Source organism: Castor canadensis, chromosome 9 (assembly GCF_047511655.1).
Source record: "Castor canadensis chromosome 9, mCasCan1.hap1v2, whole genome shotgun sequence".
Classification (NCBI taxonomy): Eukaryota; Metazoa; Chordata; class Mammalia; order Rodentia; family Castoridae; genus Castor; species Castor canadensis.
The window spans coordinates 154,823,736-154,842,330 of NC_133394.1; the positions used below are offsets into that span (position 1 = coordinate 154,823,736).

General features: G+C 45.1%; 1 protein-coding gene across 1 annotated transcript in view; it reads left to right on the forward strand.

Annotated features, from left to right (window-relative positions):
- Window positions 1-1,320: 1,320 nt before the first annotated feature.
- Window positions 1,321-18,595, forward strand: part of Rnf212 (ring finger protein 212) — a 60,452-nt gene continuing 43,177 nt past the window's right edge. Inside the window, exons 1-5 of the mRNA XM_074041144.1 lie at window positions 1,321-1,429; window positions 5,466-5,527; window positions 10,162-10,236; window positions 15,119-15,175; window positions 16,638-16,696. Of these exons, the coding sequence (XP_073897245.1) occupies window positions 1,321-1,429; window positions 5,466-5,527; window positions 10,162-10,236; window positions 15,119-15,175; window positions 16,638-16,696 (362 nt within the window). The remainder of the gene's footprint in view (window positions 1,430-5,465; window positions 5,528-10,161; window positions 10,237-15,118; window positions 15,176-16,637; window positions 16,697-18,595) is intronic.

Genomic DNA, 18,595 nt, shown 5'->3' on the forward strand with positions numbered 1-18,595 from the left:
TTAAATTTGGTATAAATCAGCATGGTCCAATAGCAATAACAAGTGAACCACAGATGTAATTTTAAGTTTTCTGGTCAGCACATTAAAAAGGATTCCACAACATATCAAAAATATTACCAGGCTGGGTGTGGTGGTGGTAGTAAACCTGTAGTAAGCTGAGGCAGTGTAGACATTGCCTCAAAAACAGGAAGGAAGGAACTAAAACACTGCCATTTAAAAATACACTCAGTATACCGCTATTAGTGATGCATTTTATAGACATTTTTCATACTAAGTCTTGGAATCCTGGGTCGTACCCTCATCCAATTGGGACCAGCCACGTTTTCGAGGGCTTAGTGGTCACATGAGGCTCACAGCAGCAGAGAGCAAGCACATCCTTCCCCTAAGGCACTTCCCCAATCTCTGCTTTCTCCCTTTCTCCCGAAAGGGCAGCTTTTCTCCCTCAACCAAGTGGCCCAGAAACTCCCCGAGCCAAGGGTCCTTGCAGCCCCGAGGGGCTGGCATCCTGGGAGGGGTGTAACTATTAATTTAAGAATAACTTTCATTTCATGCTGGGTGCCGGTGGCTCCCACCTGTAATCCTGGCTACTCAGGAGGATCCTAGCAGCGATCAGGACGATCGCAATTCAAAGCCAGCCCGGGCAAACAGTCTGCAAGGCCGTATCTTGAAAAAAAAACCTCATCACAAAAAAGGAAAGGCGAGTGGCTCAAAGTGTAGGCCCTGAGTTCAAACCCCAGTATACTGGAAAAATAAATAAATAAAAGAATAACTCTCAGTTTTAACTTTTAGGTCCAAAATAGTGAGCCGTTTCTGCAGTGTAGTATTTTGAAAGGAAACTCATCTCCCTACATCAAGACAAGGCAAGTGCGTGCCTAGCCCCCGCCCTGGTTCCTTCCCCCTGCTCTGCCAGGCTCCTGGGCTCCCCGTCTCTCTGGTTACCCCATTTCCTGCCCGTCCCCCATCACGGTGAGCCCACTCAAAGGCTGCTCCCCGCAGACTCCCTCCATGTCCATTCCCTCCTGAGGCGGCCACCCTTCCTCCCGTCTACACTTCACCGACTCCAGGGACCGCATCTCCGCAACAGTCCAGCGACGCAGGTTTTGGCGGGAAGGGATGCTCCAATGCGCAGGCGCGGACGTGTGCGCAGGCGCGGACGTGTGCGCAGGCGCGGACGTGTGCGCAGGCGCGAGGGGCGGGGCCGCGCAGGCGCAGAGCTGCCGCTCCGCCGTCGCACCCTGCCAGAAGGGGTGTCCCTGCGTCTTGAGCCTCGCGTGGGCTGCGTGGGCCTCTTGTGGGCGAGCTATCGCGGACCACCCCGACATGGACAGCTTGGTGTTCTGTAACCGCTGCTTCCAGTCACCGTGCAGGAAGTCGTCCTTCAGCCTGACCAACTGCGGGCACGTGTTCTGCGACGTTTGCCTTGGCAAAGGTCAGGGCGGGGTGGGCGGGGCGCCTGCGTGGTGAGGAGGAACTGAGTGTCCACGGGGGAGGGGGATGTCCATGGGTGCTGGGGCGTGCTCACGGAGGACGGGGCATCTACCTGGGAAGGGGTTACCCGTGGGTGGGGTGAGGCGTGTTCCCAGGGGAAGGGGTGTCCGCAGTAGGAGCGTGGTGTCCATGGGGGGAGGTGGCCTGCTGCGGAGGGCGCTGGATGTGCGGGCACCCCCTTCCCCGGGCAAGTGAGTGTAGGTTGATGACTGCTGCAGGATCCCTGGCCTGTTGGAGTCCCGTGCGTGGTTAAAAGCTGCTCTGCGGCAACCGGAGCGTCCAGAGAACCCAAGACGTGAGGATCGTTTTTGGTTGAAGGAACGCATAAGGACCAAATGCGGTGCCTACCTATGAATCTGCTCAGGAGCGAAGGGACAGGTGCATCACCAGCCCCTAGAGGCTTTCGTTTCTCTTGGCCCAGCCTTAGCGTTTAGAGCCCTCTGCCAGCCAGCAGTAGTGCGTCCAGTGCCACAGCTGTGTAACCACACCCCAACTTACTCCTCAGTTGGACTGACCAGCATCTGGGTTGTCCCCAGATTTGTCTGTGACAGATGGTGCTACTGTGAATGCTCGTGCAATGTCTTTGGTGAGCACAGGTTCACATCTGTGATGGGTGAACGACCAGGAGTAGAGTTGCTGAGTTTCAGCTTTGAAATGGAAGTCTGGCTGCTGAATGAAAAGTAGTCTGGAGTGAGATTTCATGGAAAAGCTGTACAGTGGAGTATGTGAGAGGTAATGGGGATGGGATGGGGCCAGAGGATAAAGAGAAGTGATGGGTTTGAGAGAGGTTAGGGAGATTCAGCAAAAGTGAGTTAAGGAAGGTAGGGAACTAGACAGTGTTTTCCCTGCTGGACAATGAAAAACTTGTGAGCTCACATTGGACACTGTGTCCTGTGAGAGCTGTACAGGGAGGAGACGGTTATGTGTGTGGGTCTGGAATGCAAGAGAGCCAGGACTATATTAGGAGAGTTGATAACGTGGTGATAATAATTGCAGATACTGAAATGTAGAGAGCATCAAAAGGGCAATGGCTAGAAAATGTCTTGGAAAGAGTGTGGTTTGAAGAAAGTAAGTGAAAATGGGAGAAAAATATGTATGAAGACGAAAGTAGAGGTGTCAATAAACTAGACTTCCCAATGAGCCCAAAGGATCAGTGTTTGACATTATCGATTGGATTAGTGGCAGAGGTCCCTTATGACCTAAGATAACGTGAGAACAATGGAGACATGGTGTTGGGAGTTAAGAGTGTTACTTACATCTTTTGAGGCCAGCAAGACCCAGTGTTGGCAAGTGACTGGCATAGAGCCTGTGCAGGATGTGGTAGTGCTGGCTTTTGAAACCTGAGCCAAACAGTGGTTCTGGTAGCTTGAGCTCATCCTTCCAAAAAGCCACAGATTCTGCGTGTTAGAGGTATATCAAATCTAGGGACACACAAAAAATTGGAGAAAGGGTCGGGGGTTCTGAGTCCTGACTTAGCTATCCGGTAATCCATTGCCCGTAAGTCCCCCTTAAGCTCTGGTATGTATCCTTCCAGTAGATGCAATTTTTTTTAAAAAAACAAAATGATATGATATGTTTACCATTGGCATTCTTTTTATTGCCTGCTAGGACATGGACCTCTCCTGTTAAAATGAGTCTGTATCATCATTTTATGCAAAATATACTTTAGTTACTGTTACTTTCCTTACTGAAAGACACATTTTATGACATTTGGCTATTAAACACCTCTTGTTCACTTTTTTCCTTTGAAATACATTTCTAAGGGAGGAATTGCTAAATTTGGGTATGCACATTAAAGTGGACCAAACTGCCCTCCAGAGAGACTGTGCCATTTAGATTCAGTGTTGATGTGTCCTCCCTAGTTTTGTATATCTCATTAGTAGCCTGGATTTTCTTTTCATACATTTATTGGCTATTTTCATTTCTTCTTGTTGCTCATTTGGGTCCCCTCACAGCCTTTTATTTGGAGTGTTTCTTTTTAGTTGACTTGTAAGTACTATTCATATATTAAATATCAAGCATTTTGTCTGTCAGTGAGCTGCAAGTTACTTCTTCTCTGTCCACCTCTCAATCCTCTTTCCCCATGAACACTCAGGTTTTTATGAGTCAGCTTTGCAATCACTCACTGTGTATTTTCTGACTTTGATGATACAAAAGGGATTTTCCTCCCTCAAGAATCTTCAGTGAAAGAGAGAAAAACAGAGGGATGGGAACGTGCTGTGGAGAGTGGATGTTCTTAGGAGGGGAGCAACTTGAATGTGTTTGTAAGAAAAGAGGGAAGGAGGCCATTCTGGAGGCTGTTAGAAGGTGACCACTCATTCTACACCAGGCTGCACCTCTGTGCAAGATGCTGTGGGCTCTGAGATGAGCCTGACCACACAGACTTGGGAGGAGACACCCATCTGAGACAGAAGGGAAGGAGGAAGAGTGAGCTGGGTTATTCCTTGCTAGGTAAGTTAGAGGAGAGGGCAGGAAGGTCAAGGTAGGTCATGAGTAGAGCTTCTTTTTTCCCAGTAGATGATATGAGGTTCCTTGTTTGAATATCCCCACATGGATTCAGGAGGGTAAAACACCCAAGAAAAGCAAGAAGGATTGCCCATCAGTGTTGCAGACCACTAGAACACCTGTGACTCTACCTCTTCAGTGAATTTTCCCCAGTTCTTGGCTGCATTGGATCGGAAGAGGAGAGGAATAGCAGTTGAACTTGTCCAGTTTTGGGTTGAGTGTACTCCCTGAAGGAAAAGGGGTATGGAGGCAATGACAGTGACAGGTCGGTCCTGGGCTCCAAACTGCCTAGTAAATAAAGGACACTGAAGGGTTTAAGTGGCAGGCCAGGGTGCCAGGCCTTTCCTGCTCTCAGGGAGGGAGCTAAATGTAGGAATGAGTCCTTCATTTTACACTGGGTGCTGTGGACGTCGATAGCATGGTCACACAGAGTTGCTGCCATGGGGCATGGTACATCTTTGTGGGGTGTGAGTGGGGAATAGCAAGCTTAGCTGAGAGCAGCCACTAATGCTGAGAGTACCCACTAGAGTCCAGGTTTTCCAAATAGTGATTAGAATTTCATGGAGAGGAAGGTGGTGACACTGGGCCAGAATCACTCTAGAACTGTGGCAGAGACTTAGAGCTTGAAGATGAGTTAGTGGAATATTAGTAGACAAGCATATTAACCTTTTATGCTTTGGCCCAAAACTGGCTCACAGATAGCAGAGACTCAATAAGTTATGTACCTAGTGAGCAGAGGAGTGGTCTTTCACGATGTGTGACTCCTTCTATAGTATTGTAGAGGTGACCAGAACTCATCTTTCAGGTGGGGTTGGAAGATCTATTTTCATTGTAAATAGTTAAAATTTTTAATTAAGATACCACTGTAAGCCAGTCATGGTAGCACCTGCTTATAATCCCAGTTACAGGGGCAGCTAAGGCAGAAGGATTGAAAGGTAAAGGCCAACCTGGACAACTTAGCAAGACCCTGTATCAAAAATACAGTTTTAAAAAAGGCTTGTGATTAGCTTAGTGGTAGAGTGCTTGCCTAGCATGTGTTAGCCTTGAGTTCAATCCCCAGCCCCATCTACACACACACTCACACACACACACTCACACACACACACACACACACACACACACGGCCATGGTAAAATCTATTTATAATCAATATTGTTGGTCTTCACAATCTCTGTCTTGGGGAATATTTGCAAAAGAATTCCTTGTATATTGTCCACCTGTATCCACACTCACAGCCTCATCTCCTGTCTGAACATAAATAATTGAGGTGCTGTAACCCTGCATACTTCTTGAAGAAGCATTGCAGTTATTTTTTTTTGTAGTGCTGAGGATTGAACCCAAGATCTTGCACATCCACACCACCACTCTACCACCAAGCTACATCCCCAGCCGCAGCAATTTAAGGTCTGTGGTCATACGTATTCAAAAGCACTGGCCAGTATAACATAATTAAATTTGTTTTTATTTTATAGGTAAAAAGGATGAATGCTTGATTTGTAAAGTTCCTTGTCGTACAGTTTTACTCTCAAAACATGTAAGTTGAAATCTGTAGAATTTGAATATTAATCACAGTCATAGTTCCCTTTAATTGCAGGTTAAAGTTTAGTCATTGTGGTAGCTAAAATTTTCATTCATTTTGCTAGATTAAATAGAGCCTGTAAGACTTCCACATAACCAAAGTGCAATTAGGATTTGATTTTCAAAACCTCACTGTAACTTTCTTTCTTAGTCATAGATTGACCTTATTCACAGTTTGTTGGTTGTGCCATGTTCCTGCAAATGAAATGTGTTATAAAGACTTCTTTAGCACACCGCCAGCTCTTAAAGAGGGTGACAGTTTGGTTTTTCATAGACATCGTATGTGTAATTAAGAGGGTTTTTCATGATGTATGTTTAAAATCAGTTATTGCTGCAGCTGGCTCAAACTAGTGCCTTTGGTTCTTTCTGTAAAATGTGTTAGATTAACTTGTTCTTTGGCATGAACTTAAGCTTCAAATGATTGTTCTTTTCTATATCTGCCCTCCAAAACGTGTATTTGAACCAATATTTTAAAGCATCATAATTTTTATTACAAATAAATTACAAAATTAGCACAAAAATTCAAACAATATAGAAAACCGTATTAGAGATTATGGAAATCCCCCAGATCCTATTTCCCAATCATGAAAACATTCAGGGGTTTGGTACCTGTTCTGGGTGTGTTTGTGATTTATTTCTTTATAAAAATGCTTTCCCAATTGATATTATGTATTGGGTACACTCTTTTTAAATGGCTGCATAATATTTCAGTGTTTTTCTTTTGATGAGCCAAAAAACCTTACACTGAACAGGTTTACCAATCTCTCTCCACACTTTATAAGAGTATTTTGTGGCATAAATTCCTAGTAGATGTATTTAGGACCACCTGTTCCTTCTGCACATTGTGGATTGTATTACTTTGAGTACCACTTTTCTGAATCATTTTTTGTTTGCTTTTGTTTTTATTATTTTATTAGTATTTCTCAAAGCATTTTATTATACATTCATTGTACAGGGGGATTCATTGTGACATTTCTAAATATGCTTACATTGTACATTGATTAGGTTCACCCCTACCATCTTTCTCCCTTATCTCCCTCCCCTTACCTAAAACAATTGCAAAAGATTTCATTGTTCTATTTCATATAAGCATATAAAGTGCATCGCCATGTTCACCTTCCATTATCCCCTCTCTTTACCCTTCTCCTTCCCACAAGTACCTGCCTCCTCACAGGACCTATTTTACAGTCCTACCCTTCATTTTTAGTTCTAAAGTCAGTGTTCACAGGGGTTCTCTATGTATCTCAGCTATGAATATACTGAATTGTTTCTAAATAAGCTGTAATCTGTTCTTCTTTTCTAATTCAAGAATTAGTTGAATTAATATTCTTTAATTTCTAAGTTGGTAGATTTTATCATTTCTGTGCTTAATTTTTAGTTTTAATGGCACCGAAACCAGAGACTGTATGGTATCTTTTTTAGTTACCAGAATTTTTGTTTTGGTGGTACTCAAATTGGAATTCAGGGCTTCACACTTGCTAGGCAGGCACACGGTACCACTTGAGCCACTTCACCAGCCCTTTTTTTGTGTTGAGTATTTTCAAGATAGGGTCTCATGAAGTATTTATTTGCACAGGCTGACTTTGAACTGCAATTCTCCTGATTTCTGCCCCCTGAGTAGCTAGGATTACAGGCATGAGTCTCCAGCTCCCGGCCACATTATGTTTTAATACATGGTGATTGTTAATGTTCTGTGGGTGCTTGTCTTTTCTGTGTGAGTGAGTGAGTGAAGCTGTTGAAAGCATCAAGGTCATTCCTGCTGCTCTTTTTCTCACACCCACATTCTAAGCCATCAGCCCGCAGATGGTGGGCTTCTCCCTTAGCAGTCTCTTCTGAACCCACATCTTCCTTGCCTGATGCTCCACCTCACCAGAGCTGCTAGTCCTTCCTGCTCTCTATTCTGCAGCCAGTGGCATCTGCTTGGATATAGGTCAGATTGTACCTCCCTGAATCCCAAAGTCCAAGAGTGAAACCCAAAGGCCCCTCATGCCTGGAGGCTCTGTGGCCTGGTCTCTCTCAGTCTCCTGACCCAAGGCTGGCAGCCCTGACCTGCTACCACTCCTGTAGCCACGCAGCCAGGCGCTTCTACCTTGTGCCTGACCTTTCTGCTGCCTCTTACTGGGGTGTGCTCTCAGCACAGGCTCCACCCCACAACTTTCACATTAGGTCTCTGGAGTGTCAGCTCCTTGGGAGGCCATCCCAGCTTCTTTGGGATGGTGGCTTCTTTGATTATGACTTGCAGAAGGAAGGGATGGGTGATGTGGCACACACAGTGTATGTGCATTTGTGTGTGCTGCCCAGGAACACCATTCAAAAAATGGTGTTTTTCTTCACTAAGTGTAGTGCCCACTGATGGTTTCTATTCTGATCTCTTTCTTTAAAACAAACCAGTGTGACAGACTAATGTCTGTCTATACAAAAAGTGACCCTGGCTCTGTCCCTTAACAGCTGATATATATTTATATGTCAATTTATTTGTCATTGAAGTAGGCCATTGCTGTTGCACACATGAAATAGAATTCCACTGTTATATTGGTCAGATGCCTGTGGGATGCAGGAGGGCAGCTAAGCCTTGGGGAAAAGCCAGATGCTTCTGGCAAGTGCAGATTAGAGGGATGTGACTGTGAATTTGCCTTCCTGAGGAGCCACAAGAACAGATGAATTCAGGATGGGCATGGCTGGTTTTCAAGCAGAAATGGAAAGCAATGGCGATGGTAAGGAGATGGAAGCCCCATGGGATGGAGAAGCTGCCGGTTGCTTTTGAACTCCAGGTGATATAGTTCTATCTGTAGTGATAAAAGGCCCAGCAGCCTAGGTAGTGCACCCTCTTCATGCTCCTTCACCTGGCACGACTTTGGGACTTTGCGTACTTGTGTTCATGTGAATGCTAGATTTGTCATTTTCCTTTCTTGTGATGCCATTTTCAAGTTTGATAGATAATAGTTAATGTGACCTCAGAAAAGGAGTTAAAACTGATTTTCTTTTTCTTTTCTCTGAAAATTTTTTGTAATTTAGTTTTATTTCTCTAATGGTGTGGTAGAATTCAGGAGTTATAATATTTGGTCCTGTAAGGGATTTTGTGGGAAGCCTTTTGTCTAGGAATTTGATTTCTTTATTAGGTATGGGACTATCCAAAATTCCTGACTCTTCTTGGGTCAATTTAAGTAAGCTGTGTTTTTCTAGGAATTTGTGTACTTCACCTAATGTTAAATTTTCTTATCAATGTATTTATGATCCTTTTTAATGTCTGTAAGATCTGTAATTTTTTTTTCATTTCAACAATGGCTATTGTGACTTCTTGACCAGTCTTACTAATTATTGGTTACTATTAGTATTTTCAGAAAACTAATTTTTGTTCTATTGATCTTAGTTTTTTTCTGTTTTGCTAATTTATCATTTCCTCTTTTGTGTTTTTGGGACACGATGTCAATATGTAGGCCAGGCTGGCCTTGAACTCTAGCCTTCTGCCTCAGGCTCCAGAGTGCTATGATTACAGGCTTATATCATGTCTGGCTTCATTTCCTCTTTTCTTGTTCTTTACAATAGGTACTTAGCACCAATTTCCAACCTTTCCTTTCTAATGTTTACATTAGTACCGTTATAACTTTCCCTTTGTGTTCATCTTTGCCTGCGTTATATGTATCTAGCTATTGTAGTTTTATCATCTTTCAGTTTTGAAAGGTTTCTTCTATGACTTAATGTGTTACACAGAAATATATTGGTTAGCTTCCAAATATTTGAGAATTTTTAGTTATTTATATTAACTTTATTGACGCTTAACACATAGGAAAGTCCAAAATGAGGTTTTCATGATCAGAACATAGCCAACACTTAGATCAAGAAGACGTTAGTTTATGACTGCAGTGGTTTGCAATGTTACATGTGGTGGGAAGCTTAACTCCCCTTCATCAGCAGTGTTGGGATGTAGGCCTGGTGGAAGGTTTAGGTCATGAGGCTCCACTCCGTGGATGGACAGTGTAAATTTTAGGCAGCTTAAGGCTGTGAGTCCCCTTCTGCCCTTCCATCATGGGTTGACACTTGCCAAAAGCCAGCACTGGATGGTAGACTTCCTTGCTCCAGCAATGTGAGAAATTTCTTCTGTATTTCATAAATTATACAGGTTTTGATCTTCATTGTGATAACACAGTATGGTTTAAGACAGCGATTATGCCAGATATTACAATAGGTAATGTTGACCTTTTAGAGAATGATATAAATTGGGTTTTCCTAGTGGTGCAGGGACTGCAGGGTTCTTTCTCTTGGTTCACCTCTCACTTTCTTGCTCCTCCTCTGACAATATATAGATTCTCGCTGTGTGCTAACTCACAACTCCACACTGCTGCCTGTAGCTTCTCCCCTGCTCCCTGCTGCCTCCTGAACTCTGTTTCCATCAGGGATCATTTCCTACCTGCAGAGAGTTCCTTTTATTACTTCTCTTGGTGCAATCTTTTGGTGACAAGTCCTCTCAAATTCCTTTTATTATTTCTTTTAGTGCTGATTCTCAGTTCTTATTTGTCTGAAAAAATGTTACCTCTCCCTTTTTGCCTTTATTAGAATCAATAAATGTAGAGTCATTTGCTTTCTCTTCAGACCGACTCTGATATCCAGACGTTCTTTATGCGCATAGATGGTCTGTGTAAGAAGTACTCCAAGGAGACCTCCCAGGTGAGTAGTGGCATTGAGACTTGGCTCTGTGATGCCCAGAGCACACATTTTAGAGGTTCTGCAATCTGTGTGGTTTGGAGGCCAGTCTCTTGGAGATGTGGGGTGGGCAAAGATTTTCTGCCCTCCATGAGTTCTTTTCATCTTCTCAGTGGTAAGCATTTACTGCATAAAAGTTTTCAGCTGTGACATTATCCATGTGATGTGTTTTGTTGTTGTTGTTTATGCTTTGCTGTGACATTGAGACACATGTGAGCTCCACTCAGCTTTGGGCTCCTTTGGGCAGGATGCCCCACTGGTATTCATAGTTATGACCCTAAGAATCTCAGGCTTGGAAATAAACTCCTGCTTGGGTCAGGCTTTCAATTCAGGGCAGCAGGTTTCTTTTGAAGCTGATCGTTGCGTATGGTTGCCCAGGACTACATATCCCTGCTTAGTTCCTGTCATGGTGGCATGTGGCTCCAAAGACTCCTGCTTTCCTGATGCACTCTCCCTGACTCCTGGGAGACCTAGTTCTCTGCTAGCTTCTCCTCTCTTTGCCTGTTTCTTCCTACCCTTGTCCCCACCAGCACATGCATCATGTGCCACACGGTGCTGCCTGTACTTATGGTGGTCTCTCCCACTCTCAGCCTCTAGTGCCTTGTGTCAGCATCCGTGGTGCCTAACCATAGGTCCCATGTCACATATTTTACCTCCATGGAAACCATTGGACAACTGGTTTTCAGGGAAGGCTGTCCATGAATGGGGCTCTCCTCTAGTCCCTAGCCCATCCCTCCTGTCCGCTTTCTGTTAACTATGCAGCTTTCGCTGTTGGCCACCTCCCACGTTCCCCAAGGGGAAGAGGCTCCACCTGAAGCAGAAGCCTAGGAAGAGTATGTGCCTACCCTACTGATCCAGCAATGTTCTTCCTGGCTGTTGGCGCTCATGTTCAGGTTATGGCCAACCAGGGCTCCACCACCTCCTTGCCCTCTCTGGGAAGCTGTTGTCCACAGTAATGTCTGAACTGTCAGAGCACTAGGGCTGAACCAGCACAGTTCCTATCTCAGACAGTGCCTAACCTCATCTTCCAAGGAAGCACCAGAGGCTGGACACACAGAAACCAAGCGTCAGCTAAAGAGGCCCCAGAACAGAGGGTGGGCAAAAAGGGAGCACCAAACCAGAACATACTTGCATAGCTTCTCTGTTCTATCCAATAGGACTCACACTCAGGCCAAGAGCCTTCATGGCCCAAAGTCACCTGAGTTTGTAAAACACAAAGGCTGTTGCAGGTATCAAAACCACAGAGGAGCCTCCACAGAGGCTGGGACCTCTCAGGAGAGTAGACAGCACACCATTCCTGTCTTGTCGTATCTGCCAGGAACGCAGAGCCTGTCGGCCCCAGCCCAGGACAATGCAGGCTCTGCCCAATTATCTCCACTTGTGGGTGAAACTGCCTCATGGACTAAGTCAGCATGTGGTTCAGTGGTGGAGCATTTTCTGGCATGTGCAAGGCCCTGGCGTCTGTCCCCAGCCCTACAAGAAACCAGCATGGGGTGGAGTTTCCAGAGGATATGCAATATGATGGTGCAGCTTGTTATTTATATTAACACAATGGGTTATTTTTAAATGAATTAATATTTTAATATTCTGCCTGTCTCCATTTTTAATAGGGTAAATGTTGACAGTTGAAACCCACATGGACCAGATCTCTTTGGAGTCCTCAGTAACTTTAAAAAGGCACAGCTGGCCTAGACCAAAACTCTTAGCATTGCTGGCCCAGGCCCAGGGATCTGCCCCAGGACAGCCTCAGAAAGCCATCTCAGCAAGGACCAGCTGAGGTCTTTGGCCCTGTCAGTTACTGACCTCCTTCTTAACAATGAGACACCTTCTTTTCTGATGACTTTGGGATCCCCTCCTGTCTGCACAGCCTCTGCCCCAAGAAGGGCTGGTCAGTGCTCAGTCTGCCAGTCAGGTGCTAGCCCCAGTAAAAGCAGGAACAGGTTAGTGTGCAGAGGCCACAGCAAGGAAATAAATAAATGAAATAAATAAATGTTTGGCCAGAGCAGCTGTTACTCCAGACCCTTCACACAAAATACCTTGCCACTGTGCTGCTCCAAGAATTTGAGATGCACTTGGGGAAACTGATCTTCAGCCTGTTTTGTCTCATGGCCTTTGCTCTCTGGTTCTCTCACCAGTTGGGCTGAGGACAAAGTTGTGTGAGGCCTGGGCAGCTCTCCTAGTGTCTGAGCAGACCTGGTCCAGCATGGTGCTTTCTCAGCTCTTGGGTTGTTCCAATCCTCTGTCCCAATCCAAGAGGCACATTTTTTGCAAGATAAAGACTAATAGTTCCTTTTTGTTTTGGATGTTTGTTTTTTTTTTTTCTTGCAGTACCAGGGCTCAAAGTCAGCCATTTTTGTGTTGTTAGATATTTTCAAAATAGGGTCTCACAAATTATTTTCCCAAACTATCTTTGAACTGCGATCTTCCTGATCTCTGCCTCCTGAGTAGCTAGGACTGCAGGCGTGAGCCACCAGGGCCCAACTTATTTTTGTTTTTTTGAGAGTCTCACCATGTAACCTAGGCTGGCCTGGAACTGATGATCCTTCTGCCTGAGCCTCATAAGGGCTGGGATTATAGATATAAGCCACCATGCCCAGCCTTCACAGTTCTTTTTCATTTTGTTTTATTAATAAAGTCTTCTCAGAAGAGGTCATAGCCAGCATCTCTAGTCTCTGGAGCATAACACCTTGCTGGAGTTCAGGCCAGAGAAACTAGGGACAGCTTGAGTTTGTAGGACAAAAGACCCAGCCACATGGAAATGGGGGTCTGGGCTGCCCCCACATTCACAAGAGGGTCCTTTGGACTCAACACTCCAAGGACTAGACCCATTGGCAGCTTATCTCCCTCCTCCCCAGAAGCCCAAGCTCATCCCCTCCCCTCGGTGAGCTTTCTGGGATCCAAAGATGCCTCTCCTGCAGCCCCCTCCTTGCTGCAGACACACTTGCCTTGTGAAATCAGCATCTGACTTGAATGGGACAGGGCAAGCCACAGAGGCTTGCATGCTACCCACCAGGTCCTAGTTATCTAAAAACCACCCTGCCAGAAGAAGAGTAGTATCCCCCATCAACAGGCCTTGCTAGACCCCAGTGCCTAGCATGTCAGCAGCTCTCACTCTGCCTGGTAAAGATACCACATACTGCAGAAAAGCCTGTCCCTGTCATGGTTCCTAATGGTAATGCCTTAGCATTGCTTAGGGGTAGCACATAAAGTTCCTGTCCTCTTCCCACAGGCGTGGGACCCACTGAGGAATAATGCAGAAGACTGGTAGCTGTTGGGCTCATCTTTTTTTTTTTTTTCCAAGGCTGAGGTTTTGAATTCAGGGCCTCACACTTGCAAAGCAGGCTCTCCTACTGCTTTAGCTACTCCACCAGCCCTTGGGCTCATCTTTGCTAAAGGTGCAATCAGTCTGCTGCCAGAATGCCTCCCAGTTCCACCTGGCCCGTTAGGTCTAGAAGTGGGATGGCATTGACTGGCCTTTCCTATACAAGTCTGAGGTAGAAAGGGAAGGAAAAGCAAATCCCCTATGGTCACAGCTTTACTTAGTCCAGGTGTGATTCTAGCCCCTGTGATAAGTGGCAGGTACGTCTGCTACGGTGACCATCCTGCGGGGGGAGCCAAACCTGCAGAACCCCACCTGCAGGCAGGTAGAAGTTTCTGACACTGGCCGTTGGAGCTGGGCTTTGAGGGGTGAAAACAAGTATTCACCTGACATAAGAGGATGGGAGACCTCCCAGCATCCTTGGGGGAAAGTGCTTGAGTATGTGGCCTGTGACACCAGCAAGGAAAAGAGGACTCCTGCAGAGTGGCCTTAGGAGTCTCTTCTTTCTGTTCTTTGTGGTCTGCATGGGCAGCCCTTGGGCTATTGTTGCTGGCTTGTCTCAAAAAGCCAAGGCTCCTCAGAGTCCCGGAGACTGAGTCATGCCAAAAATGCAGAGCCATAGCTCAGAAGCTGAAGAAGGTGTCATTTGTGCTGACCTGAAGGCAGGCTCCTAACACAGCCTGTTTCTGGACATAGCTTCTCTCATAGCTGATGGGAACTCAGGCCCTATCTGCTGGGGGTTGTTCCTTTCCTTAGCGTAGCCTCCCTCTATTGTACCAGATTGATGAGCCATGGGGAGAATGTAGCTCATTCCGTTGTTATCAGTAGATTGCTGGAGGAAGCAAAGTGTGAGCCAAGATTTACAGGAAAGTAACTTTAAGTTCTACTTGAACCCACAGTCAGCCTGGTTGCCTGTGGACCTCACATTGAGAGGTGGCAGAATTAGGTGAAGCAGTGACAGTTCACTGCCTCACATGGTTGGCACCATTTTCTGAAACTGTCATAGGAAATGACTTTCTCCGAGTGACTTGAAGACTATTCTTCACTCACTCACACTGGTCTCAGGTATTCAGCTCAAGATACAAGCATGTATCCTGTTGGAGCTTGTCCCGCTCCAACAGGAAAGGCTGCTGGGGGAGCAAATGGTACTTAGGAGACTTTAACCATGAGCAAGTCACCTGCATCTGCATTTGACCAGCCTGCAACATCCCTCACTGCTGCAACCTCTGTGCAAGCAGTGGCTGGCCACTGGCAGCAGCCAGCACCCAGCCCAGCAAAACTGGTGTCTGTCCCTAGGAAGAGGAGTCTACTGGGGAAGAGTGTACTGGCTGGACATGACTCAAGCCCGCCTAACAAGCAGGAGGCCTTAAGTTCAAACCCCAGTACTGCCAAAGAAAAGGATGGGAAGAAAATCAAAACAAAACAGTGTGCTATATTCCACTCAGTGTGCCTTCTAAACTTCCACGTCTGTAAGAAATGTACAGTAATCCCTGTCTCATTAACAGCTGACATGTGTCTTCTTGTCAGGTTTCAGAATTTCAAGAAAAACACAGGAAGAGATTATTGGCTTTCTATAGAGAAAAGGTAAATTGAATTGATCTGTTGCCATTTAAATTGTTTGACCATTTGATTTAAATGTCAGATTATTATCTAACTTCATGGCCTTAAAGTGGGTGAGCTACCAAATGTGAGGTTTGCTTTTCTTTGTGTTTCCACTTATGGAAACATAGTCAATTCTCTTCCTGACCATCAGCCTGTTTGCCTGACAGCTGCTCAGGAGCCTCTGGGGTATGGACCACGCAGGGATACCCACTCAGGCATCCTGGGCTGCCTCGCCTGCCCAGGTGATGCAGAGGCCTCTGGAATATAGGAGCAGCACCTAGGCTTCTCTGCTCACTCATGTCGATTTTTTAAAGTTTTTTTTAAGAACCTCTAATGGGGCTTGGGTGTAGCTAGGTGGTACAGCGCTTGCCTAGCATGTGTGAGGCCTGGGTTCGATCCCAGCACCAAAAAAGAAAAGACAAAAAAAAAACCTCTCCCCTAAAAACCTCTAATGGTTGTGGAGTGAATGAAGTGAGGAGCCAGCTTTGAGGCCTCAAAGCTCAGGCCCCTCCTTAAGTTCAGTGTCCTTCCCCAGCCTACTACCTCTTTTCTGCATGAATGCAGCAGGTATGCAAGCACTCAGGTTCTAAGCACAGCCCACTAAGCTCACCCCACTGTGCTCTCTCCATCCTTTCCCACATCAGCCCCATCTCACTGCCTGGCAGCTTCCAGAATCCAGCCTGGAGGCTGCTTGCCTTGTGCCAAGCCTTGGCTAAGCCATTTTGTGTGTTGCTTTTTGATCCTCCCTGCAAACCTAGAGGACAGGTAGTACTAACCCTATTTTACAGAGAGTACCATAGGATCAGAGAATTTAAGTTCCGACCTTGAAATCTCACAGGTGTCAAGCGGCAAAGCCAGGTTCAAACCCTGACATGTTGTAGACTGTGCTTTGAAATTACCTGTGTGTACACAAGTATGTATCTCAGACTTGAGACCAGAGTCCCTAAGGAGCACCTGGCAGGGCTAAACACTCTGGGCTTCTGCCCACCCATCTCAGTATCGTGTTGTTTTATGGAGGACTGGACTGAATGTCTCTGGGGCTTGAGCCTGACTCAGCTCTGCACTGGACTCCAGTGCCTGTGAAGAAAGGACCTGGTGAACTGGGTTTAATGCAATGTCTGACTTAAGTAATTTAGACAGCTATGTTGGGCGCCAGTGGCTCACGCTGAAAATCCTAGCTACTCAGGATGCATAGATCAGGATGATCATGGTTCAAAGCCAGCCCTGGGCAAATAGTTCACGGGACACTCAAACTATAAATAAATCTCGAATAAGCCTATCACAAAAAAGGGCTGGGGAAGTAGCTTAAGGTTTAAGCCCTGAGTTCAAACTTCAGTGCCACAAAAAAAAAAAAAAAGAAAAAGAAAAGAAACTTAGACAGCCAAAGTTTGTTTAAACTGCCACTTGGCATGGTCTGTCTGATAATAAAGTTTTTCCTGTTCAGATTTCTCAGTTGGAAGAGTCCCTCAGGAAGTCAGTGCTGCAGATAGAGCAGCTGCAAAGGTAAGGGCCCCTTAGGAGGACAGTTGTCCTCCTCTGTCCCTCTGAGGCTCAGAGAGAGGCTACAACCTTGGTCAGAAACCAGGGAATTAAGGAAAGGGCACTTTTGTTTACCTGAAACTTCTGTCAGCACACACACAAAAAAATGCTGTGGAAAAGCCAAAGGGAAGGAAAGGGAAACAGAAAAGAAGTGAAACAGATGCAGGTTCCCTCAAGCCCTGAGGCAGCAGGAGAGGCCTGGAAGGACAGCAGGCTCCCACCCCTCCAAGAATGACCATGGTTGCAGGTGGTGTGTGCAGCCAAGGACTGTGGGACCCAGCCTGCAATCTGCAGCCCGCAGCCTCCTCTGCCTGGCATCGCAGCCAGCTGGAAGTGAGCATGCTCAGTCTGAGCATAGTGAGTGGGAGGACACCTCCCAGGGTGCTAGAGGTGACCAAAAGTATTACCTTTCTGTGTTTGGAAAATTGAGCCTTTTATTTTATGTTCTTCTTTCTCTTTGATTTGCATACATTAATTATACAAGGTTTCATTGTGATATTTCCATATATGCTTATAATGTACTTTGATCAAGTTCATTCCCTCTTATTATTCCTTGTCCTCCCTCCCCCCTTTAACCAATTTTAACCTGTTCCATCATTCTGTTTTCATACATGTGTATAAAGTACTTCAGTCATAATTGCACCCCCATCACCCTCTCTGTTAGCCTTCCCACTGGCTCCACTCCCCAAAGAGTTCCTGTTTTGCATGCATTCTTCTTTTGTGTGCATCTAGATGTCACAGATAGAGAGAACATGTAACTTTCGTATTTCAGTCTGGCTTATTTCACTTAGCATGTTCATGTCTGGTTTCATCCATTTTCCTGCAAACAACATAATTTTATTCTTCTTTATGGCTGAATAATGCTCCATTGTGTATATGTACACATTTTCTTTATCCATTCACTGGTCATGGGCACCTAGACTGATACTTTAGCTTGGCCATTGTGCATAGTGCTGTGGTAAATATGGGTGTGCAGTTATGCCCGGGAGTGCTATAAAATGGTAGTTCTATTTTTAGTTTTTTTGAGAAACCTCCATGCTGCTTTCCACTGTGGCACGTCATATCATCTGCAAATAAGGATAATTTGACTGATTCCTTTCCTGTCTGCACCTTTTTATTTTTTCCTGTTGCCTTATTGCTCTGTTAAGAATTCAAACATTGTATTGAATAAGAGTAGGAAGAGTGGATACCCTTGCCTCGTTCCTGACTTTACAGGACATGGTTTCAATTTTTCCCTGTTTAGTTAGGACAGTCTTGGCTGTAGGTTTATCATATATTGATAAATATATTTTTATTATGTTGAAATACATCTTTCTGTACCTAATTTATTCAAGGATTTTATCATGAAGGGATATTAAATTTTGTGAAAGACTTTTTCTACATTTGTTGAGATGCTCATGTGATTTTTGGCCTTGATTCTGTTCATGTGCTTATTATATTTATTGATTTGCATATATTGAACCATCCTTGCAGCCCTAGAATGAAACTAACTTCATCATGGTGTGTAATCTCTTTAATGTGCTGTTGAATTCTTTTTGCAAGTATTTGAACATTTTTGTGTCTGGTTTATCAAGGAAATTGGTCTATAATTTGGTACTGTTTTGCTCTTCTCTTTTTCCATAGCTTTCAGCTGTCCTGTCACCCCTTTTGTGATTCCTTATACTCTTCCTTTCTTTCTTCAGAATATAGTCTCTTCTGTGTACTTGACTCTTCTCATTCACACAATCAAAACGGGAGATGCTTCTCATCTGCCGTTTTTCCTCTCGCCTTTTAAAATTCTCGTTTAGGTGTCTTTACTGTATTGCTGCTGTTGTGAATGCACTTTGTTTGTATTTGATGTTCCTGGAATTTGGAATCAATAAC